General features: G+C 35.4%; 1 protein-coding gene across 4 annotated transcripts in view; it reads right to left on the bottom strand.

Annotated features, from left to right (window-relative positions):
- The window catches only part of LOC128993820 (tyrosine-protein kinase Abl), a 79,338-nt gene that overhangs the window by 5,710 nt on the left and 61,401 nt on the right, over nucleotides 1-12,227 (bottom strand). For 3 of the 4 annotated variants that reach the window (XM_054417862.1, XM_054417865.1, XM_054417864.1), the window contains 8 exons: nucleotides 11,918-12,002; nucleotides 10,730-10,907; nucleotides 9,862-10,033; nucleotides 9,251-9,363; nucleotides 8,496-8,638; nucleotides 7,850-7,966; nucleotides 2,504-2,627; nucleotides 2,124-2,248 (listed from right to left, as the gene is read on the bottom strand). In XM_054417862.1, the coding sequence (XP_054273837.1) occupies nucleotides 2,124-2,248; nucleotides 2,504-2,627; nucleotides 7,850-7,966; nucleotides 8,496-8,638; nucleotides 9,251-9,363; nucleotides 9,862-10,033; nucleotides 10,730-10,907; nucleotides 11,918-12,002 (1,057 nt within the window). The remainder of the gene's footprint in view (nucleotides 1-2,123; nucleotides 2,249-2,503; nucleotides 2,628-7,849; nucleotides 7,967-8,495; nucleotides 8,639-9,250; nucleotides 9,364-9,861; nucleotides 10,034-10,729; nucleotides 10,908-11,917; nucleotides 12,003-12,227) is intronic. The other variant, XM_054417863.1, reaches the window with a different exon arrangement.

Here is a 12,227-nt window from a genome sequence, read left to right on the forward strand (position 1 = left end):
TGAATTCAACTTATACATAAATTATTCATTGTTTCAAAACCTATGAAAACTACATTAAATATAATATTCTACAGCATCTTTTTAAAATTAATGTGTAGAGTTTAGATCTTCATATTTGTCTATATATTAATTATGTTAGGTTTTTGTTCTTAGCTTGTTTTCAGAAACTAAGATAAAACCAGTGACTTTCTAAACAAATATAGAAATGTTGATCTTTTACACCTAAACTGGCTTGTACTCTATCAGGCGTTTGGATATTTTTTAAATTATTTACCACAACACGTTATTTTTGGTGCAAAACAAATGAATATTTCCATTTATAATTATTGTTAGAAAACGGAATGGCACAAACATAACATAGACTGTAGGAGGTTGAAACCATGCAAATCATTTAGACATGCCATTGTGATCACATTTCCTCATTCCAGCACCCTCAAAACCTGTGCTTTCACATTCACAACACTGATTTTATCAAGATATTGTAGTTGTATTTCGCACATCACACAATGAGACATCACATTGATACGTTCGAGAACAATTTTAAAATAACTCTGCTCTTAAAAAACAGGAGTTTTCAAACATTAAGTTACTGAAACCTTGTTGAGAACATAGCACATGCTAAAGTGCCTTATTTATATAACTGTGTAAACACATTGATTGGACAGTGAATGTCTATTTTTGTGTATGAAACATCTTGTGTGTTATCTATGAACGGGTTGAATTCGTTAACAACTAAATCCAAACTATTAGTAAAGTGAAGCTGGCACAAAATATACAGCCGTTCTAAAGTTATTTGAAATAATCAGCATTTCAAACACTCTTTGAAAGCTTCACAACACTCAGAGGCAATCGGTTTTAGATCAAGAATTCAAATTAGTGTAAAATCTAAAATCTATTTAATGAATTTGTTATAATAGTGGCCCAGAAACTAAAACTAATCTTACAAAAAATATAATGTTTTTAGGGAACCTCGTAATAAAATGAAGTCTTTCCTTTAGAACTTTCCATCATTATGTTACTCTATTCTGAACATAATTTAATCAACTCACTGAAAATCTTAAATAAAAGCAGCATATGAATGTTGTGTTAAGTGTTGTTTTTTGTTTGAATATTTGTAACCCTCATAACTTATACTTTCTCAGGTACACTAGCTGACCTCTATTCTTTCAAAAAAAAAGCCCCATAACACATTCACTTCTGAGTGGCACAAGACCTGACCAACACAACTATTTGAGTCTGATTTTACCGTTTTTCGAGGTGTAGCATGTAGTGTTGGTCAAAACCAGAAATGTTGAATCTCAAAACCAAAAGCGAAACTTAAAAAAATCGAATCCCGAATCTCAAATCTCAAAACCTAAACGCAAAACCTTTTTACTTAGCTGGTTACCAAGGTTAAGGTTACAGGAAAAATGCAGGTAATAATAAAATTTTAAATGTAATCAAAACTGAAAGAGGTTGACTCTTGACACTGACATATATGTGACTGATAAACCCATATCAACACATTTTTTTCTGAAATTAAAATAAATTAAACTCCTGACACCAACATAAACATGAATATTAGACTAATTAGAACATTTAGTGGCTAATATATCGTTATGAAACTGTGTTGTTCCAGTTATAGTATTTAAGATGCCTTTCTAAATTCAGAATAAAATTAATTTCAGAATAAAATACTGTGTTTGCTCTATTGCTATCAGCTAGTGTGGAAACAGAGTTAAAAATAATAATGATGATGCAAAAAATGTCAGTAGATTCAAGAATAAAACTGCCAAAATCTTCAATTTCGAAACTTTTGAATCTCGAAACTCAGTGATCGAATCTCGAAACCGAAACTTTTTCAAAGTTTTGATGGATTTGAGATTCGGTTTTGACACACCACTAGTAGCATGACCTCGTAATAAATACAATGACCAATTGCCGGTAGGTAAGATGTTAATGAAAAAATAAACCAAACGTACACTAGACAATGAAAATGAGAAACAAATCTAGTCCTTTCCGATTCCTCGCTTTTGTACAAGCATCAAAACAAACCAGAAGGGACGGGGTGAGAGGAGGTTTAGCACAACGAGCAGTGAGACCAAGACGCAGGCAGTGGAGGGGGTACATGCAAACAGTTGTACCTTGGAATATGAGATCTATACCATTAAGGGTGGTGGAGTCATCAGCCAAATCTCCGGCTGCAGGCTGCGCCATCTCTTGCTCCTGATAGGTCGAGTCTCGGAACGAACTGCATGACGATAGTAGACTGCAAAAAATTTGATTATGTGAAAATTATAAGTAAAATGTATACAGTTGGGGGATAAATGGAGTTATAAGTTGAATTATTGTATGATTATTGGGTGTGCTCCAATTAATGTACAGAGAGAGCTTTATTTTTCAGAGGTCAATCCTTTTCTTTTTAAATAGGAGGACCAAAATCGTATTGATTTACAAAATTAGGAATATGTTAGTCATAACCACTACTTGTTGGCACTATTTTATCTTAAACCATATTAGCTACCTTGTGCGTTTTGGAGGCGCCGGGGCTGTTTTTCCCTTGCGGTTGGTTGGCCTTCTTAACTGAACTAAGCTGGACTTGGTCGGACCACTGCTGAATGTCGATAGCTTTGTTACAGGCGCAGCATCTACAACAGTGAGATTTACAATCACACTTCATCTCTGTATTTATTTTGTCTCTGTCTAAAACCCCTAGATGTAAGACTAAAGTTTTCAAGACACTTTATTGAGGCATCTTAAGGGTGTGCTCTACCTCAGCTCAGAAATCTCAACTCGGGCCTCAGTGGCTATGCAGTGGCTATTGCACCAATGAACAGCGCCGCGAGAAGCGCTTGCAGACGTTTAAGTCTTCTTTAATTACTCAATTAACTTTTAAAATATTTTTCATCTGAAGATTGTTTCTTACTCCTTAGATTCAAAATTCAAGATTCAAAAAGTCCTCATTCACACAGTACAAATGTTTATACATGAATAGTGTCTATTGTTACTACTATTACTGTGCTGTTTGGTATTTTTATAATTGCTATCATATGTTGCATATTTGATGTTTGTTTTTATTGTATTGTTGTTTTGAGCTTGAAGACTTACTTTTGGGATCTTGGCTAATAAAGTATCTATGTTTAACTGTGGTGTGAGTTTTACCTTTCACTTCATGGTGTCAGGTTAAATAAACTTTTGTGGAGAAGAAAGAACTAAGCATGGCTGAAGCAGTGAGTAGTACAATTAGTACAGTTCAATACCAACTTGTCACACCTGAACCTTTCAATTTCAGGGAACCTTCTGAATGGCCTAGATGGATAAGAAAATTTGAAAGGTTTAGATTAGCTTCAGGATTAGACAGTAAGAGTGGGGAAAATCAGGTTAATATGCTTTTATACTGTCTAGGAGATGAAGGAGAAGACCTTCTAACATCTTTCGGATTAAAAGATGAAGAATTACAGAGTTATGACACTGTCAAGGGTAGATTTGAGTCTTACTTAGGTTTCAAAATCAATATTGTATATGAGAGAGCTAAATTTCTAAAAAGACGTCAGTCTGAGGGGGAACCTGTTGATTCTTTTATAAATAGTTTACACAAACTGGCAGAGCGATGTAAACTTGGGGAATTAAAAGATGAACTAATTAGAGATTTGATAGTAATTGGGGTAAATGATGATAAACTTTCTCAAAATTTACAGTTGGATGAAAAATTAACTTTAAGTACAGCAATTTTGAAAGCAAGACAAGCAGAGAGTTTAAAACAACAACAAAAAGTAGTGAGGGAATCACCAGAAATTGAGTTTGTCAATAAGGGGATTAATCAATCCACTAAACATCGGTTTAGGGACAGTTCTTGCAATAAAAGTCAAGATCAAAGCTTTTCAAAGAAAGGTAAATGTAACAAATGTGGATTTGTTGGTCATCACAATAGCAATGATTGTCCTGCCAATCAGTCTACATGTTTTAGATGTGGAATAAAGGGACACTATGTGAGATGTTGTACCAAAGGATTTGAAGTGAGAGAAATTAATAAAAGTAATGAACCATTAGAAAAACCTAAAACCTATTTAGGGGAATTGACCATAGAAGAGGTTGGAGGACAAAATCCTTGTAAAGTAAAACTTAATGTCAAGGGGCATGATATTTATTTTAAGTTGGACACTGGAGCAGATGTTTCTATAATTGGATATGATCTTTGCAAGGAATTAAAACTGGAAACGAGTGAAACAAGTAAAATATTATTTGGTCCGGGGAAAACTAGGTTGAAAGTGGTTGGTAAGATCGTTGCTACTTTGGTTTTTAGAAATAAATCTATTGTAGAAGATATTTACGTCATTGAGCAACAACCTACTCCACTTTTAAGTAGAAATGCAATGTTGAAATTAAACCTAATTCAGTTCAACACAGATTCGATTTTCTCTCACCAAATATTTTCTCAGTTTTCTGATGTTTTTGGTTCTATTGGCGAAATGAAAGGGGAAAACTACAGAATTGCACTAACACAAAATGCTCGTCCCTTTGCTGTGGCAGCCCCTCGTAGAGTGTCCGCTCCATTATTGAGCAAAGTCAAAGAAGAATTGGATCGACTGCATTCTGAGGGAATAATTGAGCCAGTGGTAGAACCAACAGACTGGTGTGCACCAATTGTTGTTGTACCGCGTAAGACAGGTGATAGAGTGAGGCTATGTGTTGATTATACCGAACTCAACAAAAGCATTCAGAGAGAAAGGTGGCAACTACCAACTGTAGAAGAAAGTCTAAGTAAATTAGAAGGCGGACAAATATTTTCATTACTAGACGCTACAAATGGATTTCTTCAAGTTCCCTTACATCATGAAAGTTACAAGCTTACGACTTTTATAACTCCTTTTGGGCGATTCTTTTTCAAGAGGTTACCATTCGGTATTAATTCTGGCCCAGAGGTTTACCAGAAGAGGATATACCAAGTTTTGGATGGACTGGATGGGGTAGTAAACCAAGCAGATGATATACTTGTGGTCGGTAGAACACAGGAAGAACATGACCATCGACTAGCAAATGTATTACAAAGATTGAGAGAACACAATGTTACACTTAATAAAGATAAATGTAACATTAATGTGAACAGAGTTAAATTTCTAGGACATTTGATTGAAAATGGATTGATAAAGCCTGATCCTGAGAAAGTGGAGGCCATTATGAAAATGCAAACCCCAAATAATGTTAACGAGCTTCGGCAATTTCTTGGCATGGTTAATAAGTTACAGCTCCATTGCGAATTTTACTTAAGAAAGGTTATCAGTGGGTTTGGTCTGACGTTCAAAAGAGTGCTTGGGATAAAATTAAATCCCTAATTTCTTCAAATCCAGTTCTGGTGTCTTACAACAAAAATCGTAAAACCAGAGTTGCAGCTGATGCCTCGTCATTTGGCCTAGGAGGGGTGATTGAACAATTTGTGGATGGAAAGTGGAAACCAATCACCTATGCATCGAGATCTTTATCACCGACAGAGATGCGTTATGCTCAGATAGAAAAGGAGGCACTGGCACTGACTTGGGCATGTGAGAGATTTTCACAGTATGTTTTAGGAACAGAGTTTGAACTTATGACTGACCATAAACCTTTAGTTCAGGTGCTTGGAAGTAAAAAAATCGCTAGTTTATCGGCAAGACTTCAGCGGTTAAGAATGAGAATGGCTTGTTTTAGATATAAAGTAACATATGTGAAAGGAAAGGAATTTTATGTACCAGATGTTTTGTCTAGGAACCCCATTAAGTCAAATGAAGAACATGAAGACATATTGGAACAAGATTTGTTTGTTCAGAGTATTATAGATGCTATTCCATGTTCTGACAAAAGGCTCAAGGAAATCAAAGAAGCTCAGGATACTGATGAGGAATGCGGAAGAATTAAATCCTGGATTGTGAATAACAATTGGAATAAAAATTCGGTGTATTGGAAGTATTCCAGTAATTCAGAGCTTGAAGACTGATCTAAACATCAGTAAAGGATTCCTCCTTTTAGGCACCAGACTGTTTATTCCAAAATCGTTGAGAAAGGAAATACTGAGTAAAATACATGAAGGTCACATGGGAATTGTCAAATGTCGAAGGCGAGTGTATGAATCGGTGTGGTGGCCTGGCTGCTCAACAGATATTGCTACACTTGTAACAAATTGTCCAGTTTGCTTGGAGCAAAGAAGTAACAAATCAGAACCATTACTGTTGACTGAACTACCAAAAAATCCCTGGGAGTCTTTAGGTATTGACCTTTTGAAATGTAATGCAAAATGGTATTTAGTTGTGCAAGATTACTATTCTAGATTTCTTGAACTGGTTTATGTGGATGCATTGACTACTGGAGCTGTGGTTGCTAGATTGAAAAATATATTTGCTCGACATGGAGTACCATATGTGGTAAGAGCTGATGGAGGTCCGCAATTTACTTCTCAGGATTTTAAAAATTTTGCTGAAGAATATGGTTTCCGTATAGTGACATCAAGCCCAAGGTATCCACAATCAAACGGAGAAGCAGAAAAAGCAGTTGACATAGCGAAGCGGATTCTAACGAAATGTAGTGATCCAAATCTTGGATTGTTAGAATATAGAAATACACCCTTAGAGTCTGGTCTTTCACCTGCAGAGTTACTTTATTCACGGAAGCTCCGATCAACATTACCGTCAATAAATAACTTCAGACAGGTAACAAGGGAAAGATTGCAAAAGTTTAAAGAGAAGGATTTTTCAATCAAGGAAAGAAATAAGAGAAACTACGATGTAAGGAAAGGTGTAAGAGATCTCTCACAGCTTGATCAAAATGACAAAGTTTGGATTCCAGATTTAAAACGTTATGGACATGTTGAGAATAAATCAAATCATCCTCGGTCCTACCTGATAAATACACAGGCAGGGAAGATCAGAAGGAACAGGAGACATATAATAGCTGTGCATAGGCCTATTGAAAATAGTGGAAATAGATTTGAACACCAATACCAAGAAGACCAAGGAACTGAAACTGATGCTGGACATAATTACAATAGCAATGAAAATGACAGACCTAAAAGAAGTGTAAAACCACCTCTTAGATACAGTGATTCAGATTTTTACAAATAAACTAAAAAAAAGAGAAAAGAGAAGATGTGCTGTTTGGTATTTTCATAATTGCTATCATATGTTGCATATTTGATGTTTGTTTTTATTGTATTGTTGTTTTGAGCTTGAAGACTTACTTTTGGGATCTTGGCTAATAAAGTATCTATGTTTAACTGTGGTGTGAGTTTTACCTTTCACTTCAATTACTACTTACTTATTGTTCTAATTAGCAATAAGAAACAGTTAAACATTACAAAATAGTATAGGCCACATTATTTAAAATTGAAATAGTGTATTTACCAGTCACTTCCCACTTAAAATTCTACTATTATCAAAAAAATTAAATAAGTACAAGCCTACAGATATAAGAAATGAATAAATTAACATCAATGTATTTTAAATCGGTTAAGAACTAAGCTGATAAAGACGGAGATCCTAAACCCTTGCATTAGCGCGCGGCGGAGAGGTAGCGCGCCCTTAATACACCACTTTGAAATAAATACAGCAAAAACTCACCTAATTGAAACAACTTTTAGTTCAAACAATGATTAACCAATACAGCCTATCAAATTAAAACACTATACAGCATCATACTGTGGTTTACACTTAAAGAAAGAGCAAGTCTAGCAAACAAATGAAGAATAGTGGCACACAAAGTCATGCAAGGTCGTTCACCTCAACTCACGACTTTGATTATGTGATTTTGCCACAAAACACAACAATAACAAAGAGTGACACACTGTATAAAAGAAAGCAGAAAACGGTTCTTATAGATGAAGTAGCATTCGTGTTGTATATACCTGGGACTGGCTGGTCGGACACTAGCACCAGACTATGTATGTTTCCTGTACTGCCTGTGTGAGGCTTCTTGTAAGGCAGCTGAGGTGTGTTGCTGCCTTGTAGCTGCTTCTCTACCTCTGTAAAACACAACCACTAGTAAGTTTAAGGTACATTTTAAATAGGTACATTACAATAGAACTTAGATTTAAAATATGTGATGGGTGTATGTGTTTTACTTCTTTTTTTATGAAATAGAAAATCATCTCAATAAACTTCTCATTTATTTTAATTTCATAGAACAACTGTGAAGATATAATGATATGGATGGTTTACGATGGAGGGATGGCGAGGAGGATTGAAGCTCACTGTCTGTTTAAGAAACACTATTCCATTAATCTAGTAAATAATGCAAGATTCGTAGCATTGATTGAGTCATCAAATATTGTATTTTAATCGTATTTTCTTGTGGAGTACACATTTCAACCTTCTAGGCTATCATTAGCTCTTAGAAACATTATAACACAGACATACAAACACAACGCAAACGATAACATTCATAACTACAAGCACACATTTGGCAGGGCTCGGAACAGCGGCAACACTGTCTGCAAGGACCCTAGCGAGTAAGTAAAATACAAATCAATCTAGTCAACTTGTGAGTTTTACCTTCAATGATGTTTGACTCCTGGAACATGTTCTCCAGTGCGTGGTGTATCTCCTGGAAGGTAGGTCGCTCTGATGGCACCCACTGCCAGCACTGTCTCATCAGCTCGTAGATCTTGGGTGGACAACCTGGCGGACACTCCATCCTGCACGTCATACAAATGTTACAACTCATCTCAGAGAAAGCGACCCCCTCACATCGTAAAACAAGTTTCTATTGAAGGAGATATGGGTGAAATTAAGTCCATCACATGTCAATTATCAAGGGAATTAAGCTTTCAAGACAGCTCTCAACTAGCAAACTATAAGGAAACCAAAATTTTGTCTGAACAACATCTATTTGTCTTGACTATGACTATTTGGGTTGATCAACTAAGTTCTGTTTTAGATTGGTGGTCTTTGGGCAACGACTGTGTCAAAATCAATTAATCAAGTCCCTGACTTGATACATCATGTGCAGAAGTCATGTCACACTGTAGATGGACCTCTATATTAAACTGAAAACATTGGCGGATAAAATTAAGTCATCAATTTTTATAGACTATAAAATCTATGGTATATGATAGTGGAAGACTGTCAATTAATCTTCTTTGATTAAAAACTAGCAAAAGCTAGACTAAATGAGATGTCTATTTCTCTATCACTTACTTACTCTATTGTTTCTCTATTTCTCAACGTCAATCTTTCATCAGTCTACTACATCATATTCAAGTCACCACGGTTAGCAAGCCCTAGATAACCTGGCCAATAAAACGTACCTATAACCCTTTTCCAGCATGTGGTAGACATCTGTAAGATCCACACCAGGGTAAGGAGACATCCCGTAGGTGGCAATCTCCCACAGTAGAATACCAAACGCCCACACATCCGACTGTAACAGGATGAGGTTTGACAGTTCCAGAGGTAAGAAGATTGAAGTTTAAAACATGGCAAAATATTTTGTTATATAGGTGTAACACTTCAGGATAACTACCACATACTAAAAAAATTCTCCTCGCCTGAAAGGGTTATCTTTTTTTTTTCTAGATAACTGTAGCATACGATTACCCCTGATCCACCAAGGTTTGGCATTATCTTGTAGCTAAAAACACCAGTGATTGGTGGGATTTTAACCCAGAATACCAGAACAACAGTACTCTGCTCTACTACACCAGCTATGCAACTACAGGGTGTGTAGACAAGTTTTCTATTTGTGTGTGATTTTCAAAATTACTCCATATTTACTATATTGACAAACAAACTTAAAAAATTTTATTAACACAGAAATAGAGATAAAGAGGTTCTTGGAACACCATTTTACTGCGTTCCTCCTTAAATCGAGCCTCCTTCAGAAATTTAGGCTTTCACAAGCTAAAAAGGTAGGTCTTACCTTGGTAGAAAACTTGTTATACGCCAGTCCCTCAGGTGCTGTCCACTTGATGGGGAACTTGGCGCCTGCGTGCGCCGTGTAGGTGTCATCTCTCATGAGCCGCGCCAGACCAAAGTCTGCCACCTTCACTAAGTGATTTTCTCCTACTAGACAGTTACGCGCCGCCAGGTCTCTGTGAAACAATCATTAGGAAAATGAAAACTTTATCTTACACATTTTTCCTCATACATTTGTCACACAATAAAACATCTTGTCAAAAGATCTTACTACTTAAATGTTTTAATTTTAACTTCATCTAAAAGGTTGGTTGTACCTCATTGACACTTTTCCTACTGGGGTGTCAATGGCTAGTTTAGACAATCAAATAAAGATAATCATTTAAATTTCAAACGCTTACAAATATGTATTCTCATACAAAGGATCATGTTTATAAATTAAAAATCCGCAAAGAAAACTGAAAGCTGTAAAAAATAATTCTACAATTACAGAGCTAAAGTAAGTAAATATTGGCACCTGGTATATTGTGGGTTTGAGTGATTGTTGCATTCCATAACAAAATGTTCAAATAATTGACACTTGTGTTTCAGAATGTAATTTCAAAATTGCACACCTAGTTATCAAATAGATCAGCTTTAAAATATAATCGACAATCTTTGGAATCACAAAAGGTGTGTTTAAGTTGAATTTCACTAACTAAAAAATTAAATAACTTAAAATCTCAATAGCTAAAAACTTAAATTAGAAACAACATTCTCACTCTGTACCTTTATCTTTCATTTTTACATTTTGTTACTAGCTCTGCTTAACATAGATATTGTAATTGTAAAATATGCCAAAGAGCTCATGTGAACACATAATATTTACATACCTGTGTATAAAGCAACGGCTCTCCAGATAGCTCATGCCGCTGGCTATCTGTGTGGCTATGTACATGAGCACAACTGCGTTGATCTGCTCTTTGTTGCCGTGCCTCAGGTAATCCAGCAAGTTGCCTTTGCTCATGAACTCTGTGATGATGTAGAATGGCGGCTCTCTCGTACAAACACCTGCATCACAATTGAATTGAATAACATGTTAAAGACATGATGATTCAGAAAAATACACATTTGCTAAAGACTAGACCTAACTAGGCCTAAAATTGCATTAAAAGTCTGGTGACATTGCACGGATAGAACTCATTTAAATTGTTGATCAAACACAATAGAAACTGTTGATCTACAAATAAATGTCAACAATAAAATCCCTATTGTAACCCTTTGACTGCTTTAATGACTAATTAGGTTATCTTACCCTATAATATGTAGTCCTAATTTTCATCAAAAAGTATCATGCTGTGGTGTAGTTTTGTTGCAAGCGCAACATTGTATAAGCAAGCGACATGTCAAAAAAACATCAAAATAAATAGATAAATAAACATAAAATATACAATGACGTAACATAGGACGAAAAACCTTAGCCCTATCATAAAGGTTAAGTAAAGGTCAATAAAGGTAAAATAAAGGTCATAAGTTGGATCCGGCGACAGCAGTAGACTGAAATTGGAGCAAAAAACGATTGCACTATCATAATGGTAACTGAATAGACACGGCAACGGCAGTCGAATTTATTAATTTAAAAAAAGTTTTGACGTGTACTCGCTTTGACAATCTTGTGCTTGCTAGAAACTAGTCATCAGCTTAATGGTTGATGACATATTTGGATTACAGACGGTAAGATAGCCTAGTTAATTAAAATTTCAACATGTTAACAACTTGTAAATCACATAGATCTAAGGATATATTGCTTTCCTAAAGAGGCAACCTCTTTTAACCTTGCATTTACTCATCCACATGGCCTTTAGAGGCCTGTGCATGTAATGTATCAAGTAAAGCAACTTGGAGTAAGCCAGTAGGCCTACAATACAAGGAATAAACTTATTATACCGATGAATATTGAGAGATTACATCATAATAACAGAATCCAACGACAATAAAATGTGCAAGTTATGAAGTATCACATAACTGCATGGACAGGTGTTAGGATATTATAATTATTTTTGATCTTGTATTTTACTTACCTAATAATTGGACTAGATTTGGATGTTTCATTTCTTTCATTATTGCTGCTTCTTCTAAGAAGTCTTTTAAGGCCATTGTGTCTTCCTGCAAAAAAAACATGACATAAGTGATTTTTTATAATAAATGCTTGACTTTAGAATCTAAGTTATTGATAGTAATACACCAGTAAAAAGTCATTCAAAAGCCTTCATAAACGTTGTCTACTTACCACTAAAATCATAGGGAGTCTTCCAATTCCATCGTAAGCAATCCTTAACCACACAGTGAATTTTATGAAAAGGATCGTGTGTACCGACAGTGAAAACTTAA

This window comes from Macrosteles quadrilineatus, unplaced genomic scaffold (genome assembly GCF_028750875.1).
Source record: "Macrosteles quadrilineatus isolate MER2022 unplaced genomic scaffold, UCM_ALF_1.0 Scaffold_5__1_contigs__length_97177068, whole genome shotgun sequence".
Taxonomy (NCBI): Eukaryota; Metazoa; Arthropoda; class Insecta; order Hemiptera; family Cicadellidae; genus Macrosteles; species Macrosteles quadrilineatus.